The sequence below is a fragment of the Dermacentor albipictus genome, chromosome 1, assembly GCF_038994185.2.
Source record: "Dermacentor albipictus isolate Rhodes 1998 colony chromosome 1, USDA_Dalb.pri_finalv2, whole genome shotgun sequence".
In the NCBI taxonomy this organism is placed as follows: Eukaryota; Metazoa; Arthropoda; class Arachnida; order Ixodida; family Ixodidae; genus Dermacentor; species Dermacentor albipictus.
This window is the reverse complement of record NC_091821.1, coordinates 251,931,199-251,948,216: the sequence shown is the minus strand read 5'-3', so window position 1 is coordinate 251,948,216 and position 17,018 is coordinate 251,931,199. Positions and strand designations below refer to the sequence as shown.

Genomic DNA, 17,018 nt, shown 5'->3' with positions numbered 1-17,018 from the left:
GCTTAACAAAGCCTGCTTTTTACATGTGAGTATTCGAAAATAATCAAGCCCAATGAAAATGAAACAGGACACATGGTGCAGGCGGTGAAATGTTAAAAGGGATAACCATATCACACATGCAAGCCTAGTGTCTTGCATTTGTGATATGGTTATAACTGAGCTAACTAGGAGCTCAGTTAGTAGAGCGACCGCCCTGGAAAGATGTTGGCCCTTAGATCGAGCCTCGGACCAGGACAATTTTTTTGTTTTGTTTTTTTTTTTGAACTGCGAGGTTTTCTTCCTGTGAAACCTGCATGTGTTTCCTTTGTAGCTTCTTGCTACAATTCTGGTGGGTGGCAATTTTTCCCTTTCATGTAGTATCCTCCACCTTGCGGGCTTCCGCAGAACTGATTTGTCATTAAACTTTAGCTGCGATTAAATGCTCGTGTTCTCCTTTTCTTCGGCTTTGTATGTGTTGATTGCACTCCCCTAGTTCACTATGGACTATGTTAACCATCATGCCAGAAGGTGATTGACATCATTGTAATGGGAAGATAACCTTTAAGAGCCACCTGAATAGCTTGAAGCATGTGTCCAACTTGGAAGCTGCTTAGCTGCAAGAAATGAGCCAAGAAGGAGATTTCATTGTTTTTCAGTGTATGTGAACGAATAAGGTATATTTCCCCCTCCTTGGATTGTGGCTTTTGGCATTGCTGAAATCCTTGAATTTTGAATCAGATGTTCTGTATGAACCCTAGGATAATCTAGTTTTGAAAGGAAGAAAATATTAGAGGAGTCGATCAGCGTAAACACATCAGAGGGTAAAAAAAAAATTGAATGTAAAACAGCTGTTAAGGCATAAATTACAAATAACAGGCCATATGACTAGTGAAGGAACAGTGCTTGAGCAAGCAATTGAATGTTTCTATCTTGAACTAAACTAACAAAATAAGTGACCGAGATGACCAAGAATCTGGTAGTAGCACTGAAGCTGATAGATTATGTAATCTTGAATGTAAGAGGAAGTGGAGCGTGGGAAGGATTGGGGCACCAGTCCTCACGCTGACACACGCGGTTCTAGCCTGAGGTTCAGCATCTTGTTTGAGCTCAGACAAGGCATTTGGAGGACCACATGTGTGAATTTTCCATGTTGTCTATTTGCCATACATGCTTCTGCTCACCAAGACATTCCTCTTTCAGGGGTTTCCTGAAGTCATAGATCAAAACATCAACCTGACTGAAGCTGTGTTGGAGTTGCTGCTCTTGCAAGTAAGAGGAGCACTTAGTTTCTCAAGGACATTTATTTATGTCTAGTAAAATGCATATTGGAACTCACATGAAAAAATATTCTGCCACTTCTCTGATGGACACTCACTAACCTGCCAAGTAGTCAGCACTAACTTTGGGTAGCTTTTGTTGCAATAATAGACAAGACATAAAATTTCAATTTTTTTTTGTTCTTATCTCTACCCACCTATCTCAATCTGAATTTGCTACCCTTGATACTTGCGCTCTGTTGTGACCGCAAAAAAATAAATGGTAAAATCAGCTTTAAAAAATTGCTTTTATAATTACTTAATATATGCCACTAAGCATTACTTGTTGGTCACTTTACTTCTTGCGGTGCTTTCTCAGCTGCATCTACTGTTGTTTTACAATGGGGGCCAGTTACATTTTGCAGCCTGTCGTTGAGAAAGAGAGAAGCTCTTTAATGAAAACTGGAGAGGTTGTCTTGGCAGCATGCCTGGGATGATACTCGAGGTGAATACAATGATAAATGAGGTGGTACACACAGGCCATTCTCGTTGAGACATTAATGGAGTCATCAAGGCAGTATGATGGCAGTATGAACTGAAGCAGACAGCATAAAAAATAGAAGGGGCCACACAGGCGCAGCACTGTGTCTCCTCTCACTAAGTTTTCATCACTGTTTGCTGCAGTTCAGTAATGTTTCGCTAACTAGCTTACTATATGCATTTCTTGACTGTTCTCTGTCACCAAAGTTAATTCTGGCATTCTGATTTTCTTCACTAAAGCAATAGTCATGATAAGTGTCAAGTTGTAAAGCTGCGCAGCCTGCATTTCTTGTTTGTTAAAAATCTCTAAGCATGAAATCAGTCAGGTGCTTACCTCAAAACAGGATTACCTATGTCAGGAATCTGAAACACCAAGTGTCTATGCATGTAATGTGTGTGTGAGTACAGACACAGTTGCACTTGAACATGGAAGTGCAAACCTGGGAACACACAAGTGGAAATGCATGCAATCAAAAGTATGATAAACACTGTGTGGAAGAACGGTTGAGCATGTTTTGTTGTGCAGCTGAGTTTACATTAACTTAGGGTTAGAATGAATACGAGTGTGCATCAGGTAGTGCTGTAGGCCTTCCACTTTACTTTAGCGGTGTAACAGCAGTATATATATGTTGTAAGCATCTTAGCTTGGAAGCTTGGGCTTGTTGGTGATTCATTGGAAGAAGGGCAGCGAAAAAAAAAAGCAAAGGACACGAGAGAGCGACACGCACACAGTGCTGTGTGCGTGTCGCTCTCTTGTGTCCTTGTCTTTGTTGCACTGTGCTTTTGGTTGGGCTGTGTGTACCAGGTTGAGCTGTGTGTACAAAAGAGCTGGGGTTGGTCCTCTCTACCCCCCTCTCTTTTTTCTTTTTCTCTTTTTTTTTTTCTCTGTCTTTTTTTCTCCCCTCCATTTTTTTCGCCAGGTATATATATACATATATTCCCTGGCTAGGGTGCTTTAAAGCAACCTACCTGTTACAAAGGAATTAGCCACAATTCATCATCATGGAACGTGGGAGTGGCAGTGCAGCGACCCAAGTTACACCGAGCATATGAGCCCAAGTTGACGAGCTGCATTGGTTTGCTGTGGACGTTGTCGCGTGGGTTTTAAATGCGTAAGCATTACTATGCCTACTCAATGGTGCTGTACCAATAGTGTGGCCCTGACGAAAATTCGCCGCTGGTCGATGTGATAACAGGCCGCAAACCATAAGAGAAAGCTTGTGGCTAATATATTCCTACGAGTGGCTCATCAATCATCAGTTGTGAGATCACGTGTACGGGTTAGATTCATGGCTGTTGAAACAGTGTTTGGGTACGCAGTCGATTAGCTGGCAACTACTGCGAGCCGCATGCCAAGTTTGTCTGTATGTTCGTATGTGGGTTGAAAGCTCCAAACTGTGCAAATCTGCGTGCGTGAACTGTGAACTTGCATATTCAATGTAATCAGTGTGCTCTCTGGTGGCTAAACAGCCCAGTCTTCACACATGCTACCATGCTTTCCACACACGCTGCTTTTGTTGTTCCCACCGTTTGTGCAGCATTCATTGTTTTTATCATTGTTTTGATCGGTGGTTCAATTGGCCCAGTCGAACCTTGTACCGATAAATATTGCACGCCATAGAAACACGTCATTGCACCCACCACAGCTGGGTCATTCAGCAAAGATACTGGTATTTGAAAGATTGAATATTAGATGTTGATGCGAAAGCATCAAATGGCCCATTGAGCGAAAAAGCCTGAGTCAGTAGCAGCAAAGCGACACCTAAATTCTCATTGGCTGTGACACCACATCACGTGCATGCCTCAACGGAGCAGAGCACGTCAAAGGGCACACCTGCTGGCACACCAGGCGTTGCGTGAGGGGAGAGTGCATCGCCGTGATGCCACATCACCTTTGCTCTCGGAAGCCTGTGTTATTCGTGCGTTCCTTGTCTACACAAGCTCTCGCATGCATTCTAACTTTGCCTTGGTAATCACTATAAAGAAGTTATTGTATAAAAGAAACAATAACTTCGAAAGAAAAAATTTTGGCGATAGTGAGTTTCGAACCTGCGATCCCACGCTCAGAAGCCGAGTGTCTTACCCACTGGGCTAAACCAGTGCCTTCTAGATAAAAGGTTTTGGCACTCCGCTTTATGATATCATGCTACTTGGACCAAAATTTCCATTGCCAAGCCCGGTGTGACGAAAGCAGAGGCATCAAAATCACTGTGGCTCACTGGGGAGTGTCCCCATTAGATTCTATGACAGTTGCGCAAGGTAGCATGACTCATGGATCAAAGTGGACCGGCTTTGTGCTTTCTAGGACGCATTGGCCAAGCATCTCAGCATGCTCACTTGCCCACGAGGAGTTCATAACTCGAAGGACCAATCAGCGGCGTTCTATTGGACATTCATGCTTTCGCATTCACAACTCATAAGAAGTGCTTAGGTGCCCTCGGATTTCTTTCAATTCACGAATCAAAATATTCTAACGTTCACTATTCAATTCGAAATCAAGTATTCGCACACCCCTAATAATTTGTCATTGGTCAAGTTCGTTCACATGACTGCATGAATGTTTGAAAAAAACCAAAAGAGTGCTCATGTTAGCTGGCGTAAGTTTTTTCGGGAGACAAAAGGTGAATTCTGGTCATCAAATCGAAATATACCAATGTGATGCATTGAGTTAATCATTTCAGAAAACAAAAAATGTACATTTATAAAAGGGCCTATGTACTATAAACATGCCATATAAGCTGGAATATAGGTCAAGTGGGAATATAAGTTGACGCCTTACCTTGAAGTAGAAAAAAAAAAATGCAAACATTCACATTTGAATATGGATACAGCTTTGCATGTGTGTTAGCCAGCATGTGCACTGTAGGTTGCCAAACAACTCACAGTCTGCTAAGAGAGAGATAGAGATGCAAATGAGAGAAAGGCAGGCAGGTTAACCAGAGTTAAAGCTTCTGGTTTGCTACCCGCAGTAGGGGAAGTGCAAGCGGAAGTAAAGACCGAAAGAAGAGCAGTGACAAAAATGAAAGCGAAAAAAAAAAAAACGGGGACGGGATCGGATCATTATAGTCTTCCTAATAAGCCGCTGCCATGTAAAAAGGTCAACAAAGCCATGACCGACTTTCGTTGCGACGGCAGTTCATGTCCGCATTCCAAAACTGTCTGTTCTGAAAGTGGTCTGTCGCCAAGCCGTGCCAACGCGGCTGCTAGTGACAGCTGGTGCACGCTGTATCAAGGACAGTGGCAAAGTACATGTTCTATAGCCTCCTTGCCGCCGCAGTGACTGCAAGCCGCGCTCTCGTCCATACCGACTCGGAAGGCGAAAGATCTTGTGAAAGCGACACCAAACCACAGTCGGCAAAGTACTGCTGTCTCGAGTCGACAGAGTCCAGAAGGGGCTCGAAGTGGAAGGGACGGGTCCAGTTGGTGTAGACGTGTATGCTTCAAGTTTGGTGCGTTCCATTAAAATCTTATGGCTTCATTTGCAAGCACACGAATTTTCATTGCTGCACCTGTTCTTGAGAATGGAATAGAGTCTTGCAAGCCCTCCTCACGTGCAGATTGTGTTGCTGCACTGGCACGTTCATTGCTCATTATGCCAAAGTGGCTTGGAATTTACTGTAACGAGATGTCATGTCCTTGGTCGACGAGGGGGTGAAGTAGCAGTCTGATTTCTAGAGCTAGTTGTTCGTGGTGTCCGCGGCGTAAGGCAGAAACCAAACAAGAAAGAGCAAGCAGCCTTGGAGTCACTGAACACGCTTCTGGCGTTGAACATAGGTTCCCAGATTGATAACGTTGTCGATAGAACGTTGGTGATATCAAAAGCCAGCCATGGCGTCTGGGTAGATTTTGTAATGTTCGAGGTGGCACTCAAGTCTGGTGAGGATCATTCGCTCCATTACCTTCCCAACGGTACTTGCCAATGCAATTGGTCAGTATGAAGTGATCTCTAAGGGAGACTTGCAGAGAAGCGGTGCCAGACGGCTAATCTTCCAATCTTGAGGAATTTTGCCGACCTGCCAGGACTCGTTATAGATATTAAGGAGTGCACTTCGTGCCCGTTCACCAAGGTGACATAGCATACGGTAAGATATGTCATCTGGACCAGGTGACGACGACCGAATACATAGGGCAAGTGCCGCGTCAAGCTCTTGCGTCGCGAAAGGCAGATCCATGAGGGAGTCTCGGGAATCTAAAATATGGTTCAGTGTAAGCGAACTTGTGCAAGTTGGCTGGCCTGCAATCACCGCACAGAAGTCTTCAGCCACATCAAAGTCTTGTTGGCGCTGGAATAGTGCTAGGACCTTAAACTGAAAGCGCTGTTCCGGAACAGAACGTAGACCTCACACAGTTCTCCATATTTGAGATAGTGGTTTGTGGGGATTTAGCGATGCTGTAAATTTCGACCACCGCTGTGCCTCTAGTTTATCCATGCGGCGTTGTGTCTTCTTTTGTGTTCGCCATTCTGCTAAAGACCGCTATGTAAGACTAGGGATGACTTAGCCTGCTTTTTTTTTTTTAAGGAAATATCTCCACCTGTATTCCGGTTTATGATAGTTTAAAAGTATGTGCTTCTGAGCAAGTTGGTTTGCATAAGGATAACAAAGCACAAACTTAGACAATCACATAGAAAGAAAATACAAGACAGTGCATGCATCCTGTCTTAATTAAACATGTTTGTCTCAGTTGGCACTCTTGATGATGGATATTGTTTCTTGGCGCAAGGGCCAGAAATGGCCAAAGAATGCCATGACACTTGGTGATGAATGGCAATGAGTATAGTTGAATATGGTGGAAATCGAGTGGCTGTATATTTGCCTAAAATATTCGCTGTAAATGGTGTAAAATATGTATCTATTAAAATAATGTCAATGAAAAGTGAGTCCTATGGTTTTAAAAGTACGTTGTGAAGGATTAGATACTAAAACGTGTTAATTTATAGCAGCACCAGTGCCTCTGCAGAGCCCTTCAGGGTAAGGGCTGTGAGGCATGTGCTCTGTAAGTGACTTCATTGCGGCTACAGCCTCTAAGCAGAGGCTGGGCTACAAATTGTCTGGCCAAATGATTTATATGGTATTCGTTTCTTCTAAGAACTTGAGTACTGACTTAAAATTAAATAGAGGGTCATTGCCTAAAAAGAAGAGTGGGTGCAAAGGTATATTATGACGGTATAAGGAAGGAAAGAACTTTTTTCTCTTCTCTTCTAATAATGGGCACTGAACAAGAACATGAATGACTGTAAGTCTACTTCCACACCTAGTGTATGTCGGAGGGTTAGTTCCAGTTAGAATATATGAGTGACTGCGATAGGTGTACCCAATTCCTGAACTACAGAGCAGTACTTCCTGGTGTCTTGTTGTTTTCTCAGAGATCCATTTCCATATCTTTGGTTTGATTAGATGCAGTTTGTTGGATACCTGAGTGTCCCATTGCCTTTGCCAATATTTCCGTAGTTTACACTGTAAAAATGGCTTAAGGTATGTGTAGGGTACAGGTATAATAATGTTTGCATCACAAAAAGGTACGGATGTAGCCCTTTTGTCAGCAGTTACGTTGTCCTCTGGGCCTCTATGGCCAGGCACCCAACAATCATTTGGTTCGACATGTATGCTGAGCATAGAAGGTTGTAGACTTCATCAAGGATAGAGTTTTTGTGTTTTCGTAGACTTGATATGCAACTAACAACTCTTAATGAATTTGTGAATATGACAGCCTTTATTATACCTTTTGTTTTATATGTTTTACAGCAGAGAGGATTGCGTATGCCTCCGCTGTGAAAATGCTGGTGTTTGGATTTAATGCACCGAACATTGAAAATGAAGGTCCGAGCGCTGTATAAGCTACACCATGAGTAGACTTTGAAGCGTCTGTATAAAACTCCACACAGGAGTACTTCGCCTGGAGTTCGAGGTACCGATGTAAGAGTGCAGTTGGCACTCTTACATGGGCTTCCATAAGCCTATGTCTTACAGGAGCACTGGGTCTTACGTATGTCTTGCATAGGCTTCCCTAAACCTACCAAAATGTCTGCCACTTCTTGATAGAGCACTATACATGCACATTCTGGTTGGGAAAGATGCAGATTGTGGCTTGACCTTTTATGGTAGCTGTAAAAACATGGAATGCTTGCTCTGTAAAATTTGACAGTTTTGTCAGTATATTAAAGCCATATCCTTCTGCTTGAAGTGCAGATTCACTACATTCTATTCGCCACAACTATAGCTATTTATAGCATACCTGGCAATGTTTGGTTTTAGTGCTTGTTTAAGATTGTCGTAGTGGCACAAATATTTTATGATTTTTTGTTGTGTACAGTTTAGGGTGAAACCAGATAGATAATTTATTTGAAGGAAGGCAGAGAGGTCGGCCTGAGCTAGCATGCTCCTGCCTTTTACGCTGCACAGGGAGAGGGGGGAACAGGGATGTAAAGGCCAGATGAGGGGTGATGATGACATAGATGGAGGATGCACAATGATGAAGGCAAGTTCAGCATTCTCATGGTTATCAACAAAGTAAAAAAAGTCATTCAGAAGTGTCATCTGCCTTCCAGAGAATGGCTTGAGTCAAGGTAATTGAAACCTGGCAAAAACGTGCAACGAAAAAGCGTGTGTGTGGGCTTCTCCTGCGTGAGCAGCACAGGTGCAAAGAAAGGTATTTAAATTAAGTAAAGAGCAGCGATAAGTGGCTCCAGTACGACATGGACATACATGGCGCTTTTAGCAGCCGGAATCTGGAGAAGACAGAGAATCACACGCATTGGTTCTAACCGATGCTTCGGCATTTTTTCAACGCTTTCCTGGTCATTCTTTTTGGCTTCTTCCTTGCCTGTAGGGTCGTCGTCTTTAGTTGCCTTAGCATCCACTACTAGGCATTGAGAAACACTACGGCATGGCGTCATGCCTGTGGGTCTACAGACAGGAAAGACCACTCTGTGTCTGTGCCAGCCAGGGGCGACGAATGTTCGCCCTGTGCTCACAGTGACCCTCACTTTGCAGTAAGCGTGGTTCCCATCTATGGGGCTGGCACAGGCAAAGGTTGTCGTGGCCTCTGCGCCCTGCAGTGCAGGTATTCTGAAGTCACTGGGTGGCGCTTCTTATGCGAGCATTGTCTGTCTCAGCGAACCAATTGAGCAGCTACCCTATGGAAAGTTCTGTCTCTTGTCATTTTCCGGAGAATATGAAGTTCCTGTTGCATCCTCGAGCAATCCTTCAACATTGCTTCGTGAGAGCCAGGCTAGCTGGGACAGGGCAAAACCAATTTCTAAAAAAGACAAATACAGTCGCTGAGCGATCTCTTTTGGCCCGAATTTTGGACCCATTGATAATGTGGACCTACCCATGCGGAAACATATTGATAGAGCCAGTGTATAACGGCACCCGAATCTTCAACTGGCGTTACGTTATTATTTAAATAATAAACTACATAAACATTCCTGCTTGTCCCCTGTGCAGGTCACTGTTGCTGCAACTATATAGATCAATGTGGCTGCTCACACCATGCCTACAGGACAAAGGCTTTGAATATTTAATAAACAGTCAAAATGTTGAATAATCAAATAATTTTTACTATTCTTCACTGAGTTTAGTATTTTTTGGCTTCCACTGTCGTATTTCTTCAATTCTAAATTTGGTTGATTTACTATAGACTAGTGTAATATGTCCTGTGTTTTCGATCTCAAGCTTGTTTGCAGGATCACATGAACTGTTTACTCATGCACTAAAAGAGTGAGGATTCAAGGTTGTAAAAGCAGTCATAGAAAAACATGGGCACAAAAAATACCAAAAGGACAACTTAAACACTGACTATCATATGAAATGTTGCATTGTCGCACACAAAAACATTGTGTGCATGCTCCACTGAAGGCAGTGCCAACCCATCAGTCATGAACTCATGTGCTCATTGACCCGCTGCGGTGGCTTAGCGGCTATGGTGTTGCACTGCTAAGCACGAAGTTGCAAGATTGAATCCCAGCCTCCGCGGCCGCATTACAATGGGGGTGAAATGCAAAAACACCTGTGTCCTGTGCATTGGGGACACGTTAAAGATCCCCCTGATGGTCAAAATTAATCCGAAGTCCCCCACTAGGGTGTGCCTCATAATCAAATCGTAGTTTTGGCACCTAAAACCCCAGAAGTCAATTCCATTCGTGTGCTCACTCGCAGAAAGTAGCAAAGCATGACAATCTTTTATGGAGAATAACGGAAGACTGGCTTGCACATATGCTGCCGAAGGTGCCATTATGGCATGCCTCAGCCATGAGATGCATTTCTTTCTTCCTGTATCTGAATGGAAGCTCACACTTCAAATTTAGGATTGCAATTACACTCACGACAGTGCAACGAAAGGTTGGACTTCACTCTGCCATTCAGCAAACGTTTGGGCTCATTCAATTTCACAGAGGCTATGACCTGTCTGTACATCATTAATGATAAATGCAACTAAAAGGAATACAAGTACAGCGTGCTGCATATTTCACTGCGTATGTTAAAAAAAAAGGGCTTTGAGCTCACCGCTGCGCTGTTCTTGCTGAAATTTTGCTGAAGGATTGCATGTTGGAGTTCATGTAGTTTAGTGTAACACTTTCCACAGGTAATTACCTGGTATTTAATAAATAGGTGCAAATTTGCCTTCACTTAGGGATACGCGAGCTGCGGCTGTGACAACACAAGCACAAAATCGTGTCGCTGCCTGTCGGCAGCTGCCCAAAACAGCGTTTCAGCGAGGGCAGGTGCGTGTTCCAGTAGCGGGCAACATGTGGCAAACCTCCCTTACCGGCTCCTTTCTGTAGCCTCTGGCAGGCGGTGACACAAGCTTATGCTTGCATTGTCATAGCAGCAGCTTGCGTCTCCATAAGTTAAGGCGAATTCGCACTTATTTATTAAATACCAGGCATTTAACTGTGGCAAGTGTTACACTGAACAACGTAGACTCCAACAAGCAATCCCTCTGCAAAATTTCTGCAAGGACAGTGCAGCGGTGAGTGCAAAACCTTTTTTAGAACACACGCAGTGAAATATGCAGCACACTGTATGTGCGACGGAGCATTAATTTAAGGCATTTATCGTCTGTGCTCTCTGCTACCTTGTAGAAACTAAAAGATTTGATGTACCTTTTGAAGCATTCCAAGACAGTAGCTCTGGTAATGAGAGGGAAACCAGCTTCTCCCCAAGGCACGACCCTCCTATTAAATCTGACATTCATCTTACACACACACGAACTGCTAAGGGTAGGTTTGAAACTTTTGAATGTTGGCCGAACAGCTCAGCAAGTTTCAATCATCCTGGACAGTATTACCAACACATGATCGTCCAGGAAAGTCAAGGTATTATCTCTAAACTGGAAGCTTGTTGTTGAGAGGAAGCTCATATTAAGAAATAGGGCACTGGACATAATTCAACGCTTGCTCTGGACACATCTTAAAAATAAATGCAACTGTGGAGAGGCATCCTTTAGACTGAAACACCGATGAGCACGAAATCATTGACTACAGTAGGCGCTTTTCTGGGGGCCAAAACGAATAGCTACTTTTCTTGGCTTACTAAAATTCAGTGTAGCCTGCCCCCTCACTCTCTCTTAATCGTTTTCTCCTTTCACATGATTGTGATGTCTTGCAAAAGCGATTAAATTCATGCCACTGATTTTTTTTGTTTTAAACCTTTTTTTTTTTTCAGCTACAGAAGTACTATGATGGAGATGACAGCTCATATCCGCCATTGAAATTGTCAGGAGTCGTCCAGATCAACATGGACAAGGCAGTTTTGCAAGAACCTCTGGTTTGTTGTTTTGTTATGGACTCCTGTTTCTTTCACAAGTTCAAGACATTTCTGAAGTGTGTCTATTTTTTTTCTAGTTCTTTTCTTTTTAATAGAAAAATTCATTGTTTATAAAACAAAATATAGTGCAAACATAGTAAAAGTTGTATTCTCAGTTTTACTTTTAACTTAATTATCAGAAATAAATGGCCCTAGACTTGATAGTTTAAGACCCAATGATTGAGGCAGATACTAATAAATGCTATGAAAATGTAGGTTCAGTTTCTTGTGTGTGCTAACCTGCATACCATCAAGCCCTATGATTTTGGTATAGTGCTTGCAGTAGTTCATCTAGCTCACAAAAATATGTGCTGATAAGTTTACCTGGATGTAAACAGGGTAATGCATTTCAGTCACCGTATGTAATGGTATGTATAATTGTGCTGAAATGCACATCTAGCACTAAAAATGGATGGACATGGACAGATGTGAAAATTGGTAAAAAAAGCAATCATCTCTAGCTTGAATTTGTGCTGCACTCTTTAGCTTCACACCATAAACCAACCGGCTGAGTAACATTAAAAGGAACAGTAAAGTGAATTTAAATTTTGTATGTAGGCTGTAAATTTAGGAAGAGATGACTGGCGAATTCATTAGTGCTTGTGAGAATTGTGATGTGATGAGCTGAAATTCAGTAGCACACATGCAGTCTTCAATACCTTCTAATTGTTGACCGTACAAAAGCTAAATTTTCATTTTGTTTTCATTGGCTGGGTACTTTTATTGTATTTGTATCTGAGGCAAAGATGAAAAACCAAGAAATAAACATGTACTGGCAACAGACGTCTCAAGTAAGGTGCTGGTACGAAATCAGCCTGGGCTCCTTTCATTATTGTCCTTTTGGTGTTCACTCTGAGAGACTGTATGGCAATGACATACAAAACCATATGACAATCCTGAGATGGAAGGGCACATTTAGGAGACTGATTTAGTATGTGCTTGAATTAAATATTGCGAGTTCATGTTCTGCTTGTAATGCAGAAATGACGCTCCTTATTTGATATAAACCTCCCGTGTTCCCTTGGGAGAGTTTTACTCAAGGAAAGAGCTTTGTGCAGAGTACATCGCATCCAGCCATCTGCTCATCCACCTCTATTTGGGGTAACACTAGTTAGCTAAGCTAACATATTGTAGTTCAGTCAAGCCATAGGTATTACCGGCCTGTAGTGGCACCTGCTGGAACAAACATCAGCACTTCACGCATGATTGGATTATATTACTATGTCATTTAGAGTGTGGGGAGTACAAATAAACTTTTCACCTGCCACTGTGGCTCAGTGGCAATGGTTTTCTGTTTTGCTGTGCATAAGGTTGCAGGTTCGATTCACGACTGGGCCAGCCACGTTTCAATAGGGGCATAATACAAGAACAATTGTGTACATAGATTTAGGTGCTCATTAAAGGCAGTCACAATTAATCTGCAAGCCTTCAGCACAGTGTCCCTCATGACTTACGTGTAATTTTAGGATGTTAAACCCCACAATATAAATTTTGAAAAAATTAGCTTTCTTTCGACCTACGTTTTTCAAGTAACATGCTCAATATGAGGACAGAAATTGCAAAATGTGGTGCAAGCATTCTGGATTCAACTTTTCACAGGCAAAGAAAGAAATTATGAAATAGCCTTTAGTGCCCTTTTAATGCTGCATGACTAGTGCCTGTGTGTTCTGTTTGGTATGTTTTCATTAGAGCTCACATCACCTGAATTACGGCAACTCTGTTCACAACTTCCACATTTTCTGTTTTTCAACATCGAGCACTCATTACGTCAGAAAAAAATTAGGTAGGCTGCATCAGGGATGCAGCTGTAGTGGGGTATGAAACGCATAGTACATGCTGCATATGGTGTATGGACACTATAGTGCACAAATGACATAGCCAAGTACATAATTTACATTTATTCTCACATTAAAAAGGTTACATGCCTAACTAGTCTAATTTTGCTGATAGGTTTGCTCCCCTATTCACAGTGGGCCCACTTGTTTTGCAGGGGGTGTTTGAGCACTAGGGTGAAGAAATGGTTCCTTCTACTGGTGGTGCACGAGGCTTCCCTGTGTCGCTTGAGTCCGTCGTACTCGTAGATAGGTGGTTGAGGCTCCTACTCTTACGCTCACTATGGAGACAGCCATGTTCACGTTTTGCCTTGGTGAAAGGGGTTGGATATCCCTCTTTCTCGCTGTCTGAGTCTCTTCGTGCCATTTTTGGACCGTGCATGTCGAACACAGGAAGGGAGCTGGGACGTAGCCGAGGAAGCATGAAATTTTTGCAACACATTGAATGTGTAAAAAAAGCCCTTACAACTCCTAAGGAACACCAGTTTGAGTTTTATAAAATACAGTTAAATCTTGATATAACGAACTTCAATATAACGAAGTTCTTGATATAACGAAGTATTTAACTTTTCATAACCTCTTATCCATAGAACACCAAGTAATTAGAAGTTCAGTATAACGAAGTGTGTTTGTATACAATTTCAATATAACGAAATTTCACAATTGGCCTACTCCGCGCCGGTGCCGCCAGCCGCAGGGTGCGGCCACGTTTTTGGTGACGTCAAAATGACAACACGCTCCTATCAATCATTGTGCGACCGAGCACATTGTCTGCTAGGTACCGAACCTGACGCGAGTTGGGAAGTTCGGAGCGATCATACGCTCGTTACGCGACTGGCTTCGCATGGCTCGTCTGGTGGATTGGATTAGATCCAACCGGCGGCTGCGGCTGTGGAATGGCACGTTTGGGTCCAACCCATAGTTTGAGAAAATGGTACTTGCGTTGGGAACTTGGGTTGTTGCACTGGCGTTGCTCGACGAGGAAGAGCGAGTGGAGCTGCGAAGCGCGTTTGAAGAAATGGCAGAGAGCGAATTCCGGCGTAGCTTTCGTTTCTCGAAAGAAATAGTGCGTTGGTTGTACAGCGAAATCGACCCCATAATCGGGTGCCAGCGAGCCATTGGAATGTTGTTGCTGCCTCTTGAAAAGTGCGCCACTGTTCCCGTCGTTTCTTTTTCCTTTCTTTTTTCTCGCTGTGCGCGACACCACCTAGGGACGATGCAGAGAATCTAATAGTTATAAATTGTAGCAGTCACACCTACGACTATTTGAAAACGTGTTTAAGCTTGAGAGGAAAAAATTCATTTTTAGATAAAGGTTTCATTCATTGGAAGACGAGAAACATTTTGTTTTGCAGTATAGTGTCTGCAAGCAGACGACAAACGAGGGAAGTAAACTTCCAGGGAGTTCACCGCTTGCCGAGTGGCTGCTCTTTTCGCCCCGTTCTTGTAAATTTTGCATACTGCAACTTTGTGACGTTGCAGCAACCGAACAGAATGCGTATCAAAGATCTCCGATTGCACCCCTGGTTGCCGGTTTTCCGCTTCATGTATCCAGGGCTTTACTTCTGTGGCATAGTGAGCCTTCTCAAATGCGACCATTCCTGCTTGTATAGACAAATGTACTGCCAAAGTATGCCTCTCTAAATTCTGTGCGTGAGTCTAAATTTAGCTCCAATCGCACCATGTGTGGTGCAATAACGGTGCCATCTGCGCATGCAACATGTCTGTAATTGAGTAATTGCTTTTTTCGTCTACACAACGATGCTAAATTAAGATACATGAGTAGTACTATGGCTGCAAAGATATAAGCGATAATCCTATACAGTGAAACCTTGTTAAACTGTAGTTGGCCGTACTCGGAAAAAGTACATACTAAACGGTAGTACTGCTTAACTGAAATAGCGTAAGCTCGTGCACTTACCTGTCAAAAACAGAACTACGAGAGAGTGCGATAAAAGGGCAGAAAACATGCAGTATTTATTCACTTTGCGTGACAAAGGTATGCTATTTTCGTTTGATGCTGCAGTGGGCTAGCAGCGATGGCAGCGGCCTCAAACTCACTCAAGCTATTGGCCAGCTTTTCCGCCAGCCCCCTCTTCTCTACAAACACCCGTATGAGGCTGACGTAACGTGCAGCATCTGCCACTGTCGGGCCTAAATCGCCTGTGCTGTCACTTTCCGTGCCGTCCTCGTCCCTGTCGTTGGGCGACACTTCGGCAATAACAGAGGCAACGATGGTGAAAAGTCTAACCTCGAAACGTCGAACCTCGTAGCCAATGTATTTTCACGGTCGCAGCAGCATTGCCGACCAAGTTCTCCTCTGCATTCCAAATGCCACACGCCGTGGACAACAGTAGATCCTTCTCGCATGCCAGCTCTGACTTCTTCGTGCCACGTTCGACAGTACAAATGATCTCCAATTTTTCTTCTTTACTAAGCACTCAGTTTTTGTCCTAGCTTGCACGACACCCCAACACAAGCCACAATGCTCAGACTCTGGCACGGCGTCGAAATAATGATGACGTTGATGTGGCTGCACCCTTCCGAGTGCCCTCTACGTTTGCGCTTGGAGGCTGTTCAAACTCTGAGGCTTGTTTTGCCGGGCCGCCGTACCGCCGTGATTTCGCGACGAAAAGTGGAAACACTACGTGTTAACCGATACGTCCAGTTACAAAACACATTATGTTCAATGGCCGCTGAGTCGGAGATTTGACTTTACTACTTTTAAAACGAAACTATTGTTTAAGCCAGTACGGTTTAACGATGTTTTACTGTAACATGTGTTCATTACAATGGTTTCAACAAGCAATCCCCTTTTAGCCTTTTTACGGAGGTGTTGCGTCAAGTTCGAGCAACGTCCAATACGGCGTATGAAATTTAAGTTGTTATGCATTGGTTCAACAGACAGCTTGTAAGTCAGTTTTGTTACAGAACAACCGCATGGTTTTATGGAGTAGGTAACATTGTCGTGGATAAGTTAGAGCAGCTCCAAAAAATCTGCCTTTTTCTTATATTTAAAACTTGTTGCAGGATCTGTGCACTCACCGAAAGCACAGTTATTTGCACTAAAAGCACCATTTAGTTCCAATTGTTGTGCTGGGAATTTGTCCTTTTTTCTGTCGAGTCAAGGACAGCGTCTTTCGACTTCAAGATCATAGAAAGTGAGTTCCATGCAATCCTGAAATGAGCTGGAAAAACTTTTTTCTTGCTGATCGAGATTGCTTGCAACATACTAGCCTAGCCTTCAAGCTACGTATAAGGCATTGTGCTTAGTACTACCACCTCTACCGCTGCTCATACTTGTCACTTGCCACGTGGCACCAACAAAAACACCAAATGGGGTGCTGCTGCACAGCATGCATAAGATACAGAACTATGCTGTGTAGAGTGCATGATACTATGCGACAATATGTGTGTCCTCTAGGGCACCTGCTAGTGCCTGTGATCAACAGTGCACTTGCCTATGTATTGCCTCTGAGATCTAGCGGCACATTTTGATGGGCATGACCAGCTAATTTCTGCTGTAGGGAAATACGCTGCTCCACTTCAGTAGCCGCTCTCTGTCGTCCAGCACGATTTGAAAGGTGCATTTGCATACAATT

The 17,018-nt window shown here is 43.3% G+C and overlaps 1 protein-coding gene across 3 annotated transcripts in view; it reads left to right on the top strand.

The window, feature by feature from the left end:
• Positions 1-17,018, top strand: part of LOC135901063 (Fanconi anemia group I protein-like) — an 87,947-nt gene that overhangs the window by 39,951 nt on the left and 30,978 nt on the right. For all 3 annotated transcript variants that reach the window (XM_065430751.1, XM_065430744.1, XM_065430734.1), the window contains exons 15-16: positions 1,180-1,248; positions 11,444-11,545. In XM_065430751.1, coding sequence (XP_065286823.1) covers positions 1,180-1,248; positions 11,444-11,545 — 171 coding nt within the window. The remainder of the gene's footprint in view (positions 1-1,179; positions 1,249-11,443; positions 11,546-17,018) is intronic.